The sequence below is a fragment of the Ascaphus truei genome, chromosome 14 (genome assembly GCF_040206685.1).
Source record: "Ascaphus truei isolate aAscTru1 chromosome 14, aAscTru1.hap1, whole genome shotgun sequence".
Taxonomy (NCBI): Eukaryota; Metazoa; Chordata; class Amphibia; order Anura; family Ascaphidae; genus Ascaphus; species Ascaphus truei.
This window is the reverse complement of record NC_134496.1, coordinates 33,330,793-33,352,416: the sequence shown is the minus strand read 5'-3', so window position 1 is coordinate 33,352,416 and position 21,624 is coordinate 33,330,793. Positions and strand designations below refer to the sequence as shown.

At 44.3% G+C, this 21,624-nt stretch overlaps 1 protein-coding gene across 2 annotated transcripts in view; it reads right to left on the bottom strand.

Annotated features, from left to right (window-relative positions):
* The window catches only part of LOC142465919 (glypican-5-like), a 123,341-nt gene that overhangs the window by 41,086 nt on the left and 60,631 nt on the right, over window positions 1–21,624 (bottom strand). For both annotated transcript variants that reach the window (XM_075570374.1, XM_075570375.1), the window contains one exon: window positions 21,232–21,352. In XM_075570374.1, coding sequence (XP_075426489.1) covers window positions 21,232–21,352 — 121 coding nt within the window. The remainder of the gene's footprint in view (window positions 1–21,231; window positions 21,353–21,624) is intronic.

Genomic DNA, 21,624 nt, shown 5'->3' with positions numbered 1-21,624 from the left:
TGGACTCCCAGGAACCTTATTTAAAAGATACAACTGGACATAGTGCAGACTGTATATATAGTTTATCAAAGGTAAGTAAAATCAGTTACACTCACATATTTTCAGATACAGGTAAGCATTTTAGATCGCAATGGATCTCTCTGGCTGGGTCGATGGTGTCTCAGCTTCCCCTCTCTCGTGGCGTGCGTTCCACCAGTGCGTTCCAGACACCGGAAGTGATGTCATCCGCCGCGTCCACTTCCTGGGGTTCCAGCCGTCTCAGGGATAGAGCGTCACTCTACGCGTTTCACCACATAGGTTTCATCAGTGGTGAAACGCGTAGAGTGACGCTCTATCCCTGAGACGGCTGGAACCCCAGGAAGTGGACGCGGCGGATGACATCACTTCCGGTGTCTGGAACGCACTGGTGGAACGCACGCCACGAGAGAGGGGAAGCTGAGACACCATCGACCCAGCCAGAGAGATCCATTGCGATCTAAAATGCTTACCTGTATCTGAAAATATGTGAGTGTAACTGATTTTACTTACCTTTGATAAACTATATATACAGTCTGCACTATGTCCAGTTGTATCTTTTAAATAAGGTTCCTGGGAGTCCATACATACGGGGAAACACTGATCTCTGCATCTCCTGGCGATTGAATGAATGCCTTAAAAGATACCTTTATGTGCCTGCAAAACCTCACACGTTTGTGAGTATATATATAGAAAGCCGTGTCATCACTATTTGAATTCACTAACCTTGCTTTAACAATATTGCACCATCACTGTTTTATTCTTTATTACATATATTGCGCTTCCCGGAGACCCCATCGCCATTTCGTACCAAGAGGATTGACCGAGCAAACCTCAGCCGGGTCACAGCTGCATCTTCCTATATGTTTATATAAGTATCACTGTTATATTAATTTATACTCTTTATGATTGATATCTGAATACTTAGAGCGCCACATTTTGATAAGTTTCCTTTTGTATATAAAGCAGGCTGCCAGTACCCAAAATGGCCACAGAGAGCAGAATGGGCAGGAGAGACCGAAAACCTGGACTGAAGTGAAAACCCGGCACAGATCAAGCAGAAACCTTACACTGTGACAGTGTCTGTGGACGGTTTGGCTTCCTTAGTCAGCTGGAAAACCTGGATGCTTCTGATATCTGCTCTGCTGCAGTCAATCTTGTCAGCGTATATAAGGATGACTTGGGAGCATAGCCGTGGCAATTAATTAGTGCAGTTTGTTGCGATTATTAAGCTCCACAAAGAAGATTACAATGACAACATGCCGAAGGAAATGTTCTTCTACAAAGATCTAGTTGAGAACGATTTCAGAGCATCATTTCCTAATGTGGAAATTGCTCTGAGAATCTATTTAGTACAGATGGTGACCAATTGTACTGGCGAACAGTCGTTTTCAAAGATGAAAATCATAAAGAACAGGCTAAGATCAATAATGAAGCAGCAGCGTCTCTCATGGCAAGCATTTTTGCATTGTGGCATTGTTGAGCATTGAAAGTGATTTGCAGCGCGATTTTGAAGACATTATTGAAAAATGTTCCACGCAGAAAGTATGAATATCCAGTTTCCTTTAGTTGAATGCACAGAATTAGCAGATTCTGTAGCTACCAGCACCTAAAATCTCACAAAATAAGCATGGGATAATTACAAAGAGTCCGCATCAACTCCAGACTGTCTCATTATTATTTTACCCTCTTAAGTCTACTATACATGTAAAAAAAAAAAATGTGTTTTACAATGCCCAGTTGAAAAGTATCTGAATTACAGTAAGTGCACTTAGAAACTAAAACACATTATTTAATTTCGTGAGGACACCGTTTTCTCGTCTCGGATTCCTCACTGAGATGTTCTCATTACAAACTGACAGACAGTATGTTAAAGGGTTTAGGGCAAGAGTAACCGACATTTATATGATGGCAAAATTGCTATGTGAAACAAAGATGAAACAATGCATAAAATGTAAATAAATGTTCTCCTTGTGGCAAAAATCGGAGGTGAGTGACTAGGGATGGAGTGTATCCAAGACAACTAACTGAACCAATTGTGTATGCTCCAAGTTTGTGCATGTGTTCCCTGCAGTGCTGGTGTCAGAGGGTACCAGAGAGCACAGTGAATAATGAAACTGCCAGCACCTAGCATCTGATTTATAATGCACATCTGTGAAGAGTGTGTACCTGTGAGTACTGAAACCTTGGCCTTTCTTGCATGGTTGCAGTTAAGTGGTCCACAATATGCTTGTTATTTGAATTTGGATCACAGTTTTTCTACAATAATATATTCATTGAAAAGGCCAGTTTAATTAATCTAATCTTGTTCCTGTATAGAAAAGGAAGGTATTCAGGTACACATTTCAGAATGTATTATTCCTCTTTGAGGTGCAGACTAGACTAAAACAGTGATCGCCCGCTGAACATCAGAAGGTACAAAGTTTAAATGTTGACAGACACATTACACTTACTGCGATGGGTTCAAAATCAGCCCAAACCTGGCTACAAACAGGACAACACATCCAACATACACCTGATATAAAGACCCGTTGCTCTTGAAACATTGTGTCATGTGTCTCCCCACGATTAGAGATGGGCCGAATTTCAGCCCAGGATTTGGCTGCTGGCTTTTAGCTTTCGCTCGCTCTCGTATTTTGGTAAAACCAGTGCCAAAAATCCGCAGAATGGATTTCAACTGTTTCGCCCATCTTTAACCAGGATGTACGTGTATATAAATCACGTCTGACTTGGGCTGATTTTGTAACCAATCTCAGCGAGTGTGCAATGTGTCTTTCAGCTTCTATCTAATCTTGTTGCTGGAAATCCATGATTAACTGGGAGCAGAAGGCTGGTGCTAATACCACTGCTCTATTTCTTGGAAAGGAGTGTCCAGCAAGACGGGGTTCCAGCTCGTCTCACTCCACCACTTGAAGCACACAATTCTGACAAGCTGTGTATCAGCCCATATAACCTGTGGCCTTCCACAAGAATGCAAGGCCAAACCCACTGCTCGGCACCAGTACAACAATTACCTTTTCATCAGTAGAAATAAGTGCTGCTGTCTCGCTACACTGAATGTTAATTCTCTCACATATTCTTGGAATAATTCTTTGCTTCACAAAGCAAACCTCTCACATATTATTGGAACAATTCTTTGCTTCACAAAGCAAAGTTACCAAAGACCATTTTACCTCAGAATCCACTGCCTCACATATAACGGGCAGGCAACATACTGTAGCACGTGCACAAAAGCAGAGCTGATGAGCATATTGAACTACATCTGCAAAGCACACCTTATTTTCACTGAAATTTTGAAATAATTTATTGTAAACTATATTCATTAACACAAATATTGATGGTGTACACCAAAAACAAAATAAGAACATGCAAAAACTTTTAGAAAAAGACACACGGTACCCTGATGAGGTGTACTGATATAATTAGGACACCCTATAAACAACAATGTGCACAGTAATCACAGGCACACTCAGAGACATGCTGAAGAAAGGTCTTGGAACCGGAAACATCACAACTAGGGCACATTTATCGTGATGTAGCTGGAGCAGCGTTTCTGAGCTATTCTGCTCCTTCCGTTATCACTAAGGACATTGGAGCTACGTCAGCCTTTCTGTTCATTACTTTTATAAGTAACCCTCCTTGCCTGGCTTCTAGGTAGATTATATTGGTGTACTGTGTTTGGCTACTCAATATGAGTTACCTTAACTCAGGGTGCTGGATTCAGGCGACTGGGCGATGAGTTAGTGTGAGGACTCTCGGGCCGCGCAGAGCCACGTGCGCCCCCCCGCGGGTCCGCACTTACCGGAGACCCGCTCCGACGCCCGCTGTCGACCCCCTGCAAGGTCGGGTTCCCTCACGCGCTTCCTTGCGCACGCACAGGGTGCTTCCCGCGGGCACAGCGCCCCCCGCTGGTATGGTGCGCAGGCGCAAACCCCGCATTGCGGGATAGGTCTGGCTGCGTCCCGCGTCATCAGCGCGTGACGCACCCGAGCTACAGGTCAAGAAAAGCTCATTAGCTCCATCCTCTTCAGCTGCCTTGCCCATCCCGCCTATCACTGGACTCTGCGGAGGTCACACCTCCGCTCCACCCCCTGGGGGACTGGTCAGTGCCTGCTATTTATGCTCAGCTGTGCCACTGGCACTTTGGCTGAGCATAGACTCACGTTACCCTATGTTTGTCTCTGCTTATCCTGCCTTGTTTCTAGTTCTGATCTCCCGTGTACCGACTCTGCTTGCCCTTGGAGCCTTCGCTCTCCAGAATACTGATCTCGGCTTCTCCTGGCTCTCCGCACCTCTCCGACCCAGACTTTGAACTTTGACGATCCGCACCTCTCGTATCCTGACCCTGGCTTTGAACTTTGACGATCCGCTCTTCTCCAGTCCTGACCTTGGCAATAGTACCTGCCACGCTCCGGACTTCTCCTGCATCGGACCCGGCAAGTATACGTCTACTCTGATCTCTACTATCCTAGACTCGGCCAGCAAGACCATTCTACATTCCGGACGGTCTCCCGTGTCTGTGGCTGATGTTTGCCTATTCCCATCTCAGCACAGGGATCTCGTCTAGGTTGTGGTGAGCGCAGCGTGACAATTAGCAAGGATGGAAAATAATGGGCTAGGAAATTTTGTAGCACAACAGTGTTTTATTTGTGTCCCCAGGCACGGGGACCACTCACACGTACATGACAACGTTGTACTGGTTTTTATAACAGATGTACATAAACACAGTGCTTCCATTAGTGCCCACTCAACACTCAAATGAAGGTGCATTGACTTAGTTGCTTTACTTGTGTGGGACCTGGCCCCCCTTTGCTGCTTCAGGATCATCATTGGTATTACCCCGGTTACCCTAGGCCATACTGGTTGGTCTTTTGCAATTTACCACAATACTTTTGGCCTCTTTGGGAACTGCCACTTCCATACAGACTGAGAGGAAAATTTATGTGGGTCTGCGGTTAGAGCCAATCCACCGACACCTGAGACCCGTGTTTCCTGAGGCCCTCTGTGGCATGCTATTTTCCCATCTTTCAGATATTTTGGACTCCAATTCTGGGATCCTAATTTAGAGGGGCACTGTCCTTATCCACACCATCATAAAGCAGGGGGGGCCTGGACTGTGCTATTACTTTATGAACATCCCTATCTACTCTCCCCGAGGCTCCTCTCCTCTTGTCCTCCGGAAACCTGAGCTGCCCCACCCTTCCCCCTATATTTTATATACTTTCTGACACCAGTATCCCCATGGCAACACAGGGTGGGACCAAGCACACACAATCCCGCTATTAACTCCTCACAGCAACCTGGTAACCCAATTGAAGGGAGTTACATATCATTCATTTTTCCTTGATCTTTTTGAATGATTTCTTTTGATATCCGTAACAAATAGCATTTTGAGCAGCAGGTTTCGAGCCTGCCAGAGATTACTTTGTTTGCACTATATTAATGACAGAACCAAGATGCCAGGTCTTGTTTACTCTTTGGATACTTTGGCTGACTCTGGTTGGTAATGTTGCATTCATACTGAGATTGAACTGAAGATGAAGGCAACTCTGTGTTCTTAATACAATATTGTACAATCAAATGTCAGTTAACATTTTAAAGGTATACCTTGATCTGATCTGCACTCTTTCCATTAAAATTCAAACTATTTGCGAGTCTTCACTCGTCCTTTTTATGTTCAGTAGGAATTTTCCGACCACCAATACGGGAAGTGACGTCATCGTGCGAGAGGTCCCCTTCACTCGGCCGTGTAGGAGTAGCTGTCTGGCTCCACATCCCTGCATCCATCTTGGGAGTCCCCTTAAATCGGAGGGAGCTTTGAGGCACCGCTCTCTTCATTACAGCGTTGACGGAGGACTCGGTCTGCACCTGGCTATAACCCCTGTTTGGTCTCAGATGCTCACTATTCCGGCCCTGCTGTAAGTATTGTTTTGGGTTTTAACCCCTTGAAGACCCACTGCAGCAGGCTCCTTTGTTTTAATAAATAGTTTATTTTTTCAGCTTCTGTGTTATATGTTATTTATGCTGTTTGTCCTTATCTGTTATTTATGTTTTATGTAGTTGTTTTACAGTATACGCTATGATAATCTCTTTTTTATCTGTCCACATATAACGGATTCACTGATTGGAATTTCCACAAGCAATTGGACTCACTGGATTTTTCCCCCATTGGACCTATTGGACATTATTTTACTCTGTGGGCGCTGGTTTGTATTTGCTTTATCTTACATGCCCAGTTTTTAATTTCATCAAACTCTTGGGAACAATCAACATGAGGTTAGTAGCATCACCTTCCAGACAGCGGCCCAGACACCCACTGACATCACCGGCCTGTCTTGCTGGGCGGCTTTATAACCACACAGTATATATCTCTCTGCTCCCTGCAATCACTGGCACATCTATGCTGCCAAGCAAGACGTTTAAAAGTGATGATTCATGCTGATGCTTTTTAATTAATATATATATATATATATATATATATATAAAAGTTATATTTCCATCATATATATATATATATATATATATATATATATATTTAAAGAAGTTAATTTGGTATCAAGTTAAGTAAGTAATGCAGCACTTTGCTGTGTGACACTCTGTGCAATTTAGGTTCAGCTCCACAAAATTTTGCTAAGGTTTAGCACACCTTTACCCCCATTCAAATGCATGCTAAGGCTTAGCATCCTAATGTAGATCTGAGCCTTAGATTACAAGACACAGAAAGAAGAACATTGCAGTGTTTGTGCAGCTATGTGAAGATTTGCTGACACAAATATGGATGCTTCCTGCCTTCACCGGGTGCACCAAGATGGGCATCTATACAAGAAGTCAGCCTCGGATTGGATTTGTAATTGGCTGTACCTGGCCTAGCCCTTTATAAGGCCTTCATTTCTGCTCCGTACTTGCCTGTGCAAAGTACTCTGTGCCTTTGTTACTGGACCCAGCCTTGTATCAGGCTTGCTGTCTTGCCCATTTGATCCTCTGCCTGCCTCTCTCCTCCCATGACCTTGACTATGCTGCCACACCATGCCCTAACCCCGGAACCGGACCCGATTATTCATATTCGCTTAGGATCCAGATCACAGGTATGGGTCGGTCTATACTCCCCACCCCTGCCCTACTTGTCTGTCTCCTGGACAGTAGTTAGCAACGTACACAAACATAACAAGCTTAATGAGATTTGTTGATGTGTTGATAAAGTGTGAATAGTGTGTTATCTCGGTGACCCTCAGGCAGACTAACCCAATCAGGGGACTGTAACAGGGACTTATGCCTGTTGAAGAAACTATCTCTAAAATCCAGCAGGGATTAACCAGATTCCACCTGGTCAATTAAGTCTGTAAGAAAAGCCTCCTGTTGGAAACAGGAGAGATTCCTTAGCTCACATTTGGGCTGACAAAAGGAGAGCAGAGAAGCCTGCACATGGACACTGTCTTGAGCACAAAGGCTGTGCTGAGATCAAGACACCCAGACACCTATATTTCCTGGACACAGAGGAACCTGCCAGAGACTGACATGGAGGACCACCTGCTTAAGGTACCTCCTGAGACTTTGGGGTGCTGGGCTGGTAATGGGAATATCCCTCCAGTCCTGCAGATAGGGTCTGAGGAAGCAAGTTCGCCCTTACAAACGGATAGGGGTTTGTTATATTGTTGTTTTTGTATGTTTTGCCTGGATACAGGAACAGGCTCAATAAAGTCAAGATATAATTTCACCCAAATCGGTCTCCATTATATGTACCTCTGCACACATCTCTTACAGGGACCTCTCTTAAATCTGCTTTACTAAAGGAACTTCGGTAACATCATTCTTTTTGCCATTCTCTGAAACAATATAAATAAAGAAGTTGAGATAGATGAGAAAAAGACAAGATACGGCCGACACAAACTGGGGGAAAGCTAAGTCAGGGGAGCTCAACTCCAGTCCTCAAGCCTACCCTCATGTATTGGTCAACATTGACTTATACAGTATAAGTCATTTCCATGTGGACTTGTAGTGCCAGAGACTGAATAAATATTATGAGAAAGGTATCATGTTTGTTCTGTGCTAGAACCTTCTAACAAGTGAATATATACTTATCTGCAGGACTACTTTACACTGGTCCCTGAGCTGTATAATACAGGATCATATGAGAATATGCTTAGCCATAAAAATGTGTTCAAATACTGATCTGATATTCTAAGAGCATGGGGAAAAAAACATTTTTATATATGAGTTTATTTAAATATTGCTGAAAATATTTCGGCAGAATTTTATGTCAGTGCTTTTCAAGTGAGTGACTATGGTTCAGATTCCAATTTCGGATCCTTCTACAGCACAACGCTATAAGTATAACACATGATAAATGTGTAATCATGATTGAAAGTCCAGATGCTTTTCCAGACAAATCTCACAGTGACATGGAAATACACCTTTGTAATAGTCCGGGGGGGGGGGGACAACTCCAGTCCTCAAGGGCCACCACAAGGTCTTCAGGATATCGCTGCTTCAGCACAGGTGGCTCAGTCAATGTGCTGAAGTAGGGATATTCTGAAAACCTGACCTGTTGATGGCCCTTGAGGACTGAAGTTGGATACCGCATCAATTGCAAGAGATATTAAGATTTAATTAACTATTGGGGTATGTTTCTGTGAGTTGATAGACAGACCCCCCCCCCCCTTAATTGTTATTCAATTGCATGTGATCAGAGTATTTAAGACAGACTATCTTGGCTGTGAGTCCCATCTTAAGTGTCACATTTAAAGTGTGTGGCATAGTTAATTTTGGAGGTGAAGATTTGAGGAAGATCGGGACTCTGCACAACAACCTTGCAACTGTGAGAACTTAACTTTCAAAAAGCTGTGGTTCTTTGTACTCTTTCTATCCTCCAGTACCTGGGAAGTCTCTCCTCCTGCATCTCACTATGCCCTCCCTATTGCTTTTTCTGTTTACTGGTTCCTCACTCCTTTGTGAATGTCTCTGTTCTCTCCAACTTCCCCACTTCACCATTATTTATACACCTCTCTCCCAACAACTTCTTTACACCTCAATAAAAAACACCCACACAAATCCTCTATTCAAACCCTCTATCTACTCCTACCTGCTGCTGTGGATCTCCCCTAAGTCTAAACCCAGACATACACATCTGATTTCACCCATGCCTCCCTGTCATCTCTTCCCCTGTAAATTGTGTTAACCCTCTCATTTTAATACTGACTAACCTTAAAACTCGCCCCACAAATCAAGCATCCCAATAGCCTGTACTCATGGTTACTATCCAACACTCAGTCACTCCTATCACCCATTGTGACCAAGCACTGCCATTTACTCACTTATTCTCTCACCTGCTGTCTCTGTAAGTTCCCCATCAAACCTCTTAGATTGTAAACTCTTCGGGAGGGATTTCCTTTCCCATTGTCTGATTTTGCTGCATTTATTGTATTATAATTCCCTGTACTGTATTCTTTGTGAAGCTCTGAGTACACTTTTGGCGCTATATAAATAAAGACATACAACACCCCTGTAATATGCAGACTGCTCCTGTCTTAGCCAACTCTGAGTTTCCACTGGAACTGGAGCTGCAGAGCTAATTTCTCAGCTTCAGGTGCACTGGATTAATTAACCAGGCTGGTAGTCCTTTATCAGGGCTGTGGCAGAGAGCGCGGGCAGACTGGAGGGGTATGACTGTACAACCAGTGACTGCTAAATCTATCTGCTTACTTATTGATCTGCTTTGACTTGGCTGCTGTACTACTGCTTTCTACTCTTGTCACAGGAAGTAAAGACTGACACAAACAGTCAGGTTAAAATCTCCTGGGAGGACCACAGACTGCGTTTGTTATCCTTCCGCTGTGCTACACTATATAGACTCCTAGTTTTACCTGAAAGAAAGCTCTTTTGATTTGATCTGACTCTGGTGTCAGCTTCTGATTACCCCGCTACATAGTAACATCGAGCCCTGAGAAATGCGTTTGTTTTTCAGGTAGTGATACGAAGTTGGACGTTTGCAGCACGACATGACCAGAGCTCTCCCATGATTGTGGGTGAATGGAGCATTCTATGGGGTGCGACCCATCGACTCCTCCATGTTATACTCCTCAAATAGGACCAAGGCGTTTTGCTGAATCAAGCATTCTGATTTACAATGTAAATGGCAGTGACCTGTGTATAGCACAGGAAAGAACGCAGAGCCAATGAGTGAATTCTGCTTAAGAAAACTCCTTTGTTGTAATGGGTGCGTTTCTGTGTCTTTGGAATTATATTTCAGCTGTTTTAAGACACAGGGCGTGATGCCCAGAGGCTGCCATAAGATCATTTAAAATCTGGCAGCTGCACTCTGCTCTGAAGGCTGCTGCTAATGGGATAATTAGAAATATTCGGGTTCTGCTCCTGTTCGGTTTCACAAAACTGTATTCTATCCTGCTGCAACTGACATTATTAAATAGTTAAAATGGACATTTTGATACCAGCTCCTATTATATGGGAATATGCCTCACTGTATAACTTTACTGAATATACATTCACATTCCTAAGGAGATGACTTCCTAAATTATTATATCTAAATGTTAGCGTGCAGAAATCCAGCTACCCATAGCTTTTTCAGATCCGTTTTTGGGAATGATTGACTGTTATTTTCACATATGAAAGTAGAAAGTGTATATTAGGCAGGTAATACAGCTGGCAATACTAAAGCAGTCCTAAAAGTCAGTCATAGCCCAATTTCATTTCTTTTGAAGTTAGATTTTCAATTGCAAACAAATGATAACTTGTTTGATGTATCATGCTCAAAGTGACTGCACAATAAGTTTAGCTTAGTCCACATCTGCATCAACATCTGTGCTACCAGTATACAATACAGTATACACTTAGATTGTAAGTTCTCCGGGGCAGGAATTTCCTTCCCTATTGTCTGATTTTGATTGTTGCACTTATTGTATTATAATTCACTGTATTGTCTCATGTAAAGTGCTGAGTATAGCTGTGGGCACTATATATATATATATATATATATATATATATATATATATATATATATATATATTATATATAAAAAAACAAAACACAAAAAAAGCGCAAGCTCCATAGCGCGTAACTGTGTACAATAAGGGTGAATTTATTAAAGGAAAGTGTCCCTAGGAGATACACTTACAAAAAGTTAAAATAACATAAACATTGGAGAGAATCTGTATGGGGCGTCATCTACCGGAGCGGGGGGGGGGGGGGGGGGTAGGGGGCGCCGATCGTGATACTGTGCACCTGGTATGGCTGCTTCTGACTCCTGCCACGAGTCCTGCAGCGTTTCAGCGTCTCCAATGCTCAAAATGCTTCCTTGTGTGATGCAGTGTTGGAAGTACCGGCAGAGCAGCTGAAGAAAGTATCGGAGATCACAGGACCTCCTCCCACACGTCCGTCTAAGATGATGTCACCTCGTCTCTATGCGTTTCGTCACGTTGCGTGACTTAATCAGGAGATGATTGGTTGGTGTAACATAGCCAGTTTTATAGGGCAAAGTCCACGTAAACACGGCAAAAAAGCTCAAAGAAGACTGTAATCAGCTTTGCTGATTCAACACACAATCGAAACGGCTAATAGTGTGATGTTATTGTTAGACAAAATGATACATAATCAATAATAAAATAGCATAAAATTCACAATGTGCTCTACAGAACTAACAAACGAACCAGTGTAAATATTAAAGTTAAATACATTGGTGGTGGATATATATAAATAAATGACTACTAGCAGTACCAGTTGGTGTATATATAATACCCATAAATGTAGCATTAACTAATCTAATCTGTGAATATACTCTAAGGGTGGACCTAAATTATTAATTAAATAAATGTGCTAATTATTGAAATGCTAAATAAAAAACTGCTGAACAAGTGTAAACCTAAATAGGGACATAATAAAATGTATTGAATTAATATGAACTATATGGATGTGGGAATAGTAGTGAATTGAGGGGAAGTAAGAACAAACCCCAGGGATATGGAGAAACCATATATTGTGATTACAGAAGAAATAGGGACGACCCCCCATGTGCAAGGGGGTGTTATCCCGATCAGGGAGAGCACAGACAGCAAAAAAAGAACAAACTCAGACCAGTGTACTAGTATCTATACACTCGTTTAAATATATATATATATATATATATATAAAACAGCACATGTTCCGTGTTCATCATTTATTCACTTCGATTCTTGTGGATGTGTATGTATATCTGCATCCATATACAGTAGCGCCAGCAATGTACTCTACGACAATACATTACATAGAATTATAATACAGTAAGTGCAGACATAAAATCAGATAATAGGAAAGTAAATCCCTCTCCTGGAGAGCTTAAAATTGAAAGTGATATGTTAGGAGACTTAGGCAGGGATTATTTTCCCGGCGCGGCCGCGTGAGAAGCACGCCACCGCGTGCACTCCTGCAGCTGAAGCGATTTCTGAACTTGGCTGCAGGAGATCGTAGACGCGTCGCGGGGGGCGTCTCGATGCTGGTTCGCCCTCATTGGCTGAACCAGCTCACGTGTGCTGATGTCACCCGGCAGCCACCTGAAAATACATTTGTTGTATTTTCAAAACGCTGCAGCGTCAACGCGCCTCTCCGCCTGTAGGCGCGCAGGCAGGGGGTAGTTCCCTTAAGAAAATACAGCAGAGTGCTTGCCGGGTGTGCGCACGCAAGCAGCGACACCAGCACCATAATCCCAGCCTTACAGAGACCGCAGGCGAGGAGTATGTTAATGTAGTAGATGGCAGTGCCTGACCAGAATGGGTGGTGAGTGCGTCTGTGCGCCTGGTGTAATACCGATGAGTCCAGGCTATTGAAATGTTTCATTCAGAAGGTGCGTTTTTAGATTTGACAAAAGGTGGGGAGAAGGGAGATAAAGAAAACAGTTTAGGAAACCAGGTCTAAATAGTGGCCATCTTTGTGGCTGCTGAAATTGGTCCATCGGCCGAGGCCAAAGGAGGAGGCTAGAGAGATGCAATGAGATGCCTAGGAGACTAAGGGGTCATCAATGTGAGAATTTAAGTCCCCCCCTGGTAAAAAGGAAAGCCAGGATTTGAAGTCTGAGAGGAAAAGGAATGAAATGGCAAGAGGAACTGATATTGGCCATTTTTGTGCGTTGTGCGAGAGAAAGAGACCTCCATAGGAGACAGCAACCTACACAGTCAAGGAATGTTGTGAGAGACAGGTTTTGCCAGACTCCCTTTGGAATGGGGATTTCAAATGAGGAAATAGACATACATTTTGGCATTTCTTGCATACATTTTTGCTTACTTGTTATATTTGGAATACAACAGCAGCAAAGACCCAGATACGTGATAGTGGAAGCTAGAGACAGTGTACAGAATAACATCTGCACCCTGCTGGATGTGTGATATGAGGTCACCCTGGACATGCACACTATTCTGTTTGATTCTCCACATCCCCTCAATCAATGTGCACTGCGACAAACAGATGACTTGTATCTTGCATTTGAACATATTGCCTGGTTTGGCAAATTATCTCAGTTATATGTAGAGCAACGGCTTGTGAAGCTTTCTACAGTACTGTATGTGTGAAGAGATTATGTTAGAAGAGCTAAAACTAAAACAGGAAAATAAAATTTCTGGCCCATCTTGTAATCTAACTAATGTTGAGACCTCAAAAGCCATATGTTTTTACACTACGGAGCTCAATTAGTTCCATACGTAAAGGGGGAAGAATTGTGTTGTAAATTCCACTTCCACAGCTGCATTGTTACATACCCATGCTGTCAAACTAAGGCATTATAAAGAAACTTCTCTAGTGCCTGGGTAGTTAGTGCTTCAAAGTCAGTGCGAGTAGGTTCAAATAGCTAATAGTATAATTAATACATATATGTTCAATTAATACAACCCCAGACTTGGTAGTGTGACATTTAGCACGGTATCACTGCTGGTCCTATAATTATTATTTTTTTAGCTGAGAGTTTGGCCAGCGGAAATCTGACACGGCTGAATTTTATGCCCTTGTTGAGGTAGAGATACCATTTTAGGGGAACCTTCACTAGGGTCTCTTGTAGGATAATTAACTGCCATTGACTTGAATAGACGTTAATGTTTGGTTGCGTTAGCCTGTAACATTATTGCTGTATGCAGCATCCCTGCCAGTAGCTGTGTGCATGTGAGGTGGATAAGAAGAGGCAGAGGCCTATATATACACATCATATTCTGGTCAGGCAACCCGGGAATAGTCGAAGGCGGTAACAACGTATTGGCAACATCGCCACCAGTGATAATAATACTGCATGGCGGGGGAGGGGGGAGGGGTAAAGCATCATAAACGTTTAAGGTGAAGCATGTCCCAGGAAAGCTAAACATGGCAGTTGCATTGTCCCGCTTTAATTGTTTAGGGGTCAGACAGGCAACAGCAGACACGCAGGCACACGGTTTAACCTGCCCAAATCACCGGTGGCAGATTGGGCGGAGGGACTAATCGACATGGTCCCTCATTTGTTAGCCCTGCGCATGGAGGAAAGCATATAACAATGTCTGGCAGCAAAGGCGTGCTTTCAGGGGGCTACAACGATAAGGGGTACGGTATATAGCACTCAGCAAACTCATTAACTCCCTACTGGCCCAGAAACACGCAGGGATGTCTCGCGCAAAAATAGGTTACACGCTGGCGGGCATAGCCGTAGTCTGGAAATTCCCAGGAAGGAAAGTCAGTACCAAAGATGTGGCATCAGGCGCGTCCTGATAGTGTGGGCAGAGGGGAGAGCAGGCAAGGGGACAAAAGGGAGCCAGTAACCGTAGAAGGGCAGGAAATCCTAACCATAGCAGCTGAATCAATATACTCAGGGCTAGACACAATCATATTGTTTAAAACCACCTTTGCTTTTTGGGGCGTTCGGAAAAGGGGAATTAGTGTCAGCACCGCAGGCAGGGCTTCTGGCTTAGAAACATGATAAATCAGTAGCAGCTCGATAGCATGCCAAATACACAGATCAGAAACTGATCAGGCGAGCAAAGAGGCCTGGGTGCATCTCAAACACAAAATAAGAGGGAGTGCCCGGTAAGGCTGTCAAAACGATTCTCCGAGTCACAGCTACAAAAGGGCGAGAATTTTCTGACAGTCCTTTTAACCCTTCTAACAAAATTCCAATTTCACAGCACCCTCTCTATCCACCTTTAAGACCCACCTTAAAACACACCTGCTTAAGGAAGCATAAGAGTAGCACCATGGCTGATAATTTGCACCTCCTACATAAAGTATCTGGATATCCCCTTGATTAACAGGACCGTTTTTCATACCTTATCTTGGGCCTGGTATCGTAACTGTTACTGTTTTCGTTGTGCCAGGGACTAGAATATTTTTGTTCTATGTCTGTATTGACAGGTTTTGGAAAGACCTGTCCTTCTTGTCCCTTAGGCTGCCCGTTTCCAACCGAGGATTGTAGTACACACTCCTAATTGGGAACTTTTTCAGTACTCCTCATTTAGGAGGAAGTCACTCATCAAGTTAACACTGTGTTTCGAGTTCCACTTTTATTTGATATTACATTATCACTGTTATCAATTTGGAATCACTAAGTAGGTTACACGTAGATTTATCATTATCACATATTAGGTACTTATACCTCACAGGTACAAATTGTAGGTAAAGCGCTTTTCGTATGCTTTATTAGTCTAGTTATATCAAGTAAGTTGCTAGGCTTTATCTGCCAGATGCAGGTTAGGGGGACGGGGGGCAGGAGGGGTATGGATAATTGTATTAATAACCTCAAGCGGCCTCTTACAGGCAATAAAAAAATCAGAACGCAGGGTCACAGCTTGGGTTATGTGTTCGTCCACAGTAAGTGGCCTTAATGGGTCCTCCGGGTGGCGAAACGGTCATGCCAGACAGCTTATGGGTGCTTGGAAATGCTAAAAAAAAAAAAAAACCACCAATTTATGCGGTTGGGCCTGTGTTTAAGTCCCCAAAAGAGATTGGGTAGGCCGAATTATGCGATTGGGCTGTACCCCTCCCTGCCCAAGTCTTAGGAAGCTGGGCGCCAACTTATGCAGTTAGGCCCAGGCTGCCAAAAGGGGGCATGAGAGTGGACTATTCCTGAGCAGTGTGAGACCAGCCGGTCACGGCCTAAGGGTCTCCCGCCATACTACTTGCAGGTCGCATAGGGTCGTGTGCACACAGGTACTAGCGGTCTTGCTGACAGCTTATTTTCAATGTCGTTAAAGAAATAAAGCTGTGACCTTATTTTACTGCCAGAAGAAACCTTGTTGTCTCTCTTTCTGGGATGGTGGGGTAAAATCGAAGGTTGGGAAGACTAAGCCTTTAAAGCTACAACGTCCTTCTACCTTCCCTGCACCATCTCGCCTCTCTTCAGCTCTTGTTCTGTTTCTTCTCAGTAGGACGTGCTCCTGCTTTGTGCAACTGTAATGTTCTGCTTTCTGCTGACTCCAAATGTTTTTTGTTTTTTTTCCTGGAGCATATTAATATATCATTTTTTTAATAGAAACGCACACGTTTTTGTGAAGTATGTCAATCTCACATGTACTGCTCAGCCCGGTCTTTAGGGTTAGTGAAAATATTTGGTAAGTTGAGTTTTGCTGCCAAAACAATTTCTCTGGAGTTGTGCTCAGATTTAACGCAAATGTTAATGGACATCAAAAGAACATTGAGGCAGTCAACAGTGATTGAAACTCAGTCATGCGTGTGATATGAACAACTGAATACAACAAGTAGAAACAAAGATTTTCTGCCCATTATTAGAATATAAAACACGTAATTCCAGAGTAGCCTTTTCACCTGCCAGCAAAGAGTTGAGCAAATAGCGAGAAGAACAAGTCACGGCAGATCTCCCCACCCATTCTGCTGGGAGATTGATGGATCCTCTTTCAATGCCTCTGAAAATAAACATGCTACAACCAGCAGTACTTAGTGTGACAATAAACGTCCAACTCTCTATGCTTCTACTACTTTGAGAACGAATGAATATGTAGATACTTGGAGAGCACTGTATAATGTATCCAGAATGTGAGCATTTCCATCTGCGCCTCTGTTCTCACTACAATCACCAGATAATCCTGTGCGCTGGGGACAGACTGTTCATTGTAAAAGGGTAGAGGGGGGGAGTGTATCATGCAAATCATCATTTCAGGAGAGGAAGGAAAGGTTAACTTCAGGTGGCTTAAAGATTACTATTAAACTGTGAATGTAGAAGTGCTGAGGTGTGGAATTAGTAATGTATTGAGTTTTTACGCGTTGCAACAGAATCCCTCAGTAGAACGTCTGCGTCCCCTTGTAAGACAAAAGGAGACAGACAGGGTTCCACACAGTATTTGTGGGAGACTGGCCATCATGCTTCCTACCCTACCCTTTCATCTCCTGTTTGTAGCTTTTCAGGGACTCACTGCTTTGGTGTATGTTGCAGCCATGCTATTAAGTGCTTCCCATCGATACTCTGTGTTCAGTGGGTATGTGAAACACCAGAAACCCACATATATTGACGGTGAACACTTGATTTGCTATGTGTTTTAGACTGGTATCCCCTACACCAGGGGTCTAAAACGCAATCCTCAAGGGCCACAAATAGGTGAGCTTCTATGGAAATCCCTGCTTGAGCACAGGTGGCTCAATCAGTGGATTGTGCCACCTGTGCTCAAGCAGGGATATCCATAAAACCTGGCCTGTTGGTGGCCCTTGAGGACTGAGTTTGAGTCCTCTGCCCTACACAAACATACAAAGACAACGTTATGCGCTTTGTTATACAGTATCTGGTCATGACTTTCAATCATTCCCAAAACGTTCTGGTTTGTATATAGAAGAATGTGATTAATAATTCACATACCGAATGAATTCAAGGTCATTTGCAATGCTGGCCTTATATTGCTGAACATAAGTTGTGTGCTGGGATTTGAAAGATAGCATGTTCCTGCCCACTCCAGAAAACTCTGGAAGGTCTGAGTAAAGCTGCTCCAAAATGGACTGAAGAAAAAAACGTTCTAGAATATGGGAAAAGGCCTCTCTGAAGAGCCCACTGGGAACACGGGATGCGCTACACAGGGCCCCAGGTAGCTTTCCCGGGGCCCAGGACAAACGTTTCCACCGGGTCCCCCCACCCATGTGTTGGCGGCCTTGCGAGAACCCCCCATTTTCTCTTACACACCCCCTTCCCACACACCTCCTCGCTCTCTCACCCCCCTTTTACACTCCCGTCACCCATTCCTTCCCCTCTCCCTCCCCATGTATTTCTCCCCCCACACTCAATAACCCCCCTCCTGAATATTTACACACAGTCAAAAAGCCCCCCTCCCCAAATACCTACACACACACAATATGCCCCCCATCCCCAAATACAGACAGACAGACAAACACACACACACACACACACACACACACACAATATGCCCCCTCCCGAAACACACACACACACACACACACACACACACACAATAGGACCCCCTCCCCAAATATACACACAATATGCCCCCTCCCCAAATACCTACACACACACACAATATGCCCCCCATCCCCAAATACAGACAGACAGACAAACACACACACACAATATGCCCCCTCCCCAAACACACACACACACACACACAATAGGACCCCCTCCCCAAATATACACACAATATGCCCCCTCCCCAAACACACACACACACACACAATATGCCCCCCATCCCAAATACACCCACGCACACACCCACACAATAGGCCCCCCTTCCTATACACACACAATAGGCCCCCCATCCCAAATACAGACAGATAGACACACACACACACACACACACACACACACACACACACACACAATAGCCCCCCCCCCCAAATACAGACACACACAATAGGTCACCCTCCCCAAATACACACACATACACAAGGGGGGGAGCTACCTGGGGCCCCTGGGTGGGCTTGCTGGAGCAGCATGGCTAGTACACAGAAGGCCCACAGAGCTTAAGGGAGGGACAGATGGGCAATGCCAAGGGAAGGGGAGGGCCCATCTTGTCTGCAGAGAGGAAACTGTAGGGTTGGGGAGGCCGGGCCCGGGACAGCAGTCCAGACTGTCTCCCCCCCCCCTGACGTCGGTCCTGGAGCTACACAACTATGGTGCTATGTACTTGACCACCTAATTAGGCTTTTGATTTAAGATCTGTAGAGAAGGTTCAAATTGCTAGTAAAAACTCCATCTTTTTAGCTGTTGGAGCCCAAATCTATCGACCTAAAGCGAGTTCTCAGCCTTCTGCAGCTTGGATTAGAATATGATACTAGATTGTGTTCTCTTCACAACTGCAGTATAATGCTCTGAGCTCTGGGAAGAACACTTTGCTTCAGCACCAAATGACCATTCTCCAGGAGTCCGACAGCCAGCTGACATTGAGAATATGAGCAGCACCTTCACACACGCTTCTAAGTATATTATACCTGTATGTATTACAATGTTATCTTGTTTCTTTATGGTTCCTGTACTTTTCTAGTATATCGGCGGCGCTAGGAAGCAGTTATAGGGAGTGGATACAGTTTGCTCTCCCCTTTTATAGAGTAATAGAGTAATACTGTTCTATTACACTAATGTTTCTGAGACCTGTGAAATTAACAAGACCCCAAAACTGACCTGGCTGAATAAAAAGCTACATAGGATGGTCCATAGAAGGTACTTATGTGTGATAAATATAGATATTTAATATGCTTTAAAAAGAAATCTACAGCATAAACCCAATAGAGAAAGTTAGTAAAGCTGCTTTGATCTTACAGAAGACACTCGAATAAATTATGATCAAAAGACCTGAGCTATTTACAGCGCTGAGGAGAAAGTCCTCCAGGCTTCAGTTCCCTGGGAATAAATGCGCATGGGGTATGAGGGGACCCCAGACTGTCGCTGGTATCATTGCATCTCTGCAGTAGAGACAAAGCTAGGACCACGCAAATTGTACTCTAAACTAAGCATAGACTTTTTCATGAAGGAGTGGGAGCAGCTTACTGTACATATTTACATTGGTCATTCACAGCCTCGTTAGCATTAAACAAAAAAAATGATAAATCCTCAAATATTTTGCCGTATTTTGCTACCAGACTGGTTAAAGGGGAGGCTCAGTTGCTTCCAGACTGGTTGTGGTTGGGGGTCGGGCGGGGGAAATGCTACCAGACTGGCTGTAGTTGGGGGGGGGGGGCGGAGGTGTTACCAGACTGGCTGTAGTTGGGGGGGCGGAGGTGTTACCAGAATGGCTGTAGTTGGGGGGGCGGAGGTGTTACCAGAATGGCTGTAGTTGGGGGGGCGGAGGTGTTACCAGAATGGCTGTAGTTGGGGGAGCGGAGGTGTTACTAGACTGGCTGTAGTTGGGGGGGCGGAGGTGTTACCAGAATACATGTAGTTGGGGTGGAGGAGGGGTTACCAGACTGGCTGTAGTTGGGGGGGGGGGCAGAGGTGTTACCAGAATGGCTGTAGTTGGAGGGGGGGGATGTTTCTTGCAGACAAGCTTTGGTGGGGGGGGGGGGGAAAGAATACTCCCAGGCTGACTGTGGTTAGGAGGGGGAGATGCTACTAGACTGGCTATGGTTGAGGGGTGGGAGAGAGATGGCCCAAGACTGGCTATGGTTGGGGGGCGGGGGGGTGCTCCCAAACCGGCTGGGGTGGGGAGGAATATACTTTCAGATTGGCAGTGGTGGTTTAGGAAAGAGGAGATACACTCCCAGATTGGCTGTGGTGGTTGGGCAGGTGCTCCCAGACTGGCTCTGGTTGGAGGGGAGGAGGGGATATTGTCCCAGATTGGCTCTGGTTGCGGGGGAGATATACTCACAAGTTGGCTGTGGTTGGGGGGTTAATTGTTAATGGTTTTACCATCTCTAAACTGCTGTTTCCAGCATGTAAAAACACACATCGGCTCACATGTAGGACACTCACTGGGTAATTCTACATACACCAAAGCGACTGTTTGGGCTGCTTTCTCCATATACACTTCAATCGGGACTTTCAGCTGAACACAGACCGAACATACACTTTGGTATATACAGAAGGCCCTCGGTGTGATGAAGAAGCAGAAAGCCTGTGACAAGTTTAAAGTTGTATTCGCCCCTCACACACAGATAAAAAGCAACGTGGTTCAGACTTCAAAGCACACTCCAAGTCTGTGTCCAGAGATTGACGGTGGAAATTAGGGATATAAAAAATAACGCTTTGGTATTGCTTGAAAACATGCTTTTTGTGATTTGTTAGCCTGCGTACACCGGACGTATTTACCTGGACAGTGGTGAGGTTACTCTTACCTGTATGAAGTGGCGCAGTTGGACAATCACATGGCCGATGAGAAGGTCGGGCCCTTTGACCTTAACTTCTGGGTTGTTTGCTTGAGCTTTCAACCCGTTGGACACAACCACATTTGTGTAACTGCAAAGGAGAAATGACAGCAGCGTGTAAGTCTGCGCACTGTCTCTGCTGTCTCATCGGAGTGTGGAGACCACATTTTTGACCTCAAGATTTGTGAAGAGCAAAGTTTGTAAGAGAGAGTCACACCATTTATTTCACTGCGACAATAAGAGGGTAAAATCAATGTAGCAGGAGGGGGAAACTTGTGACATATAAACAAAGGGGAAGGAGCTGCTCGGAAAACCTGTGCAGTAAATCTGCCTTTAGCCCAAGAAGAACATCCTGTTAAGATC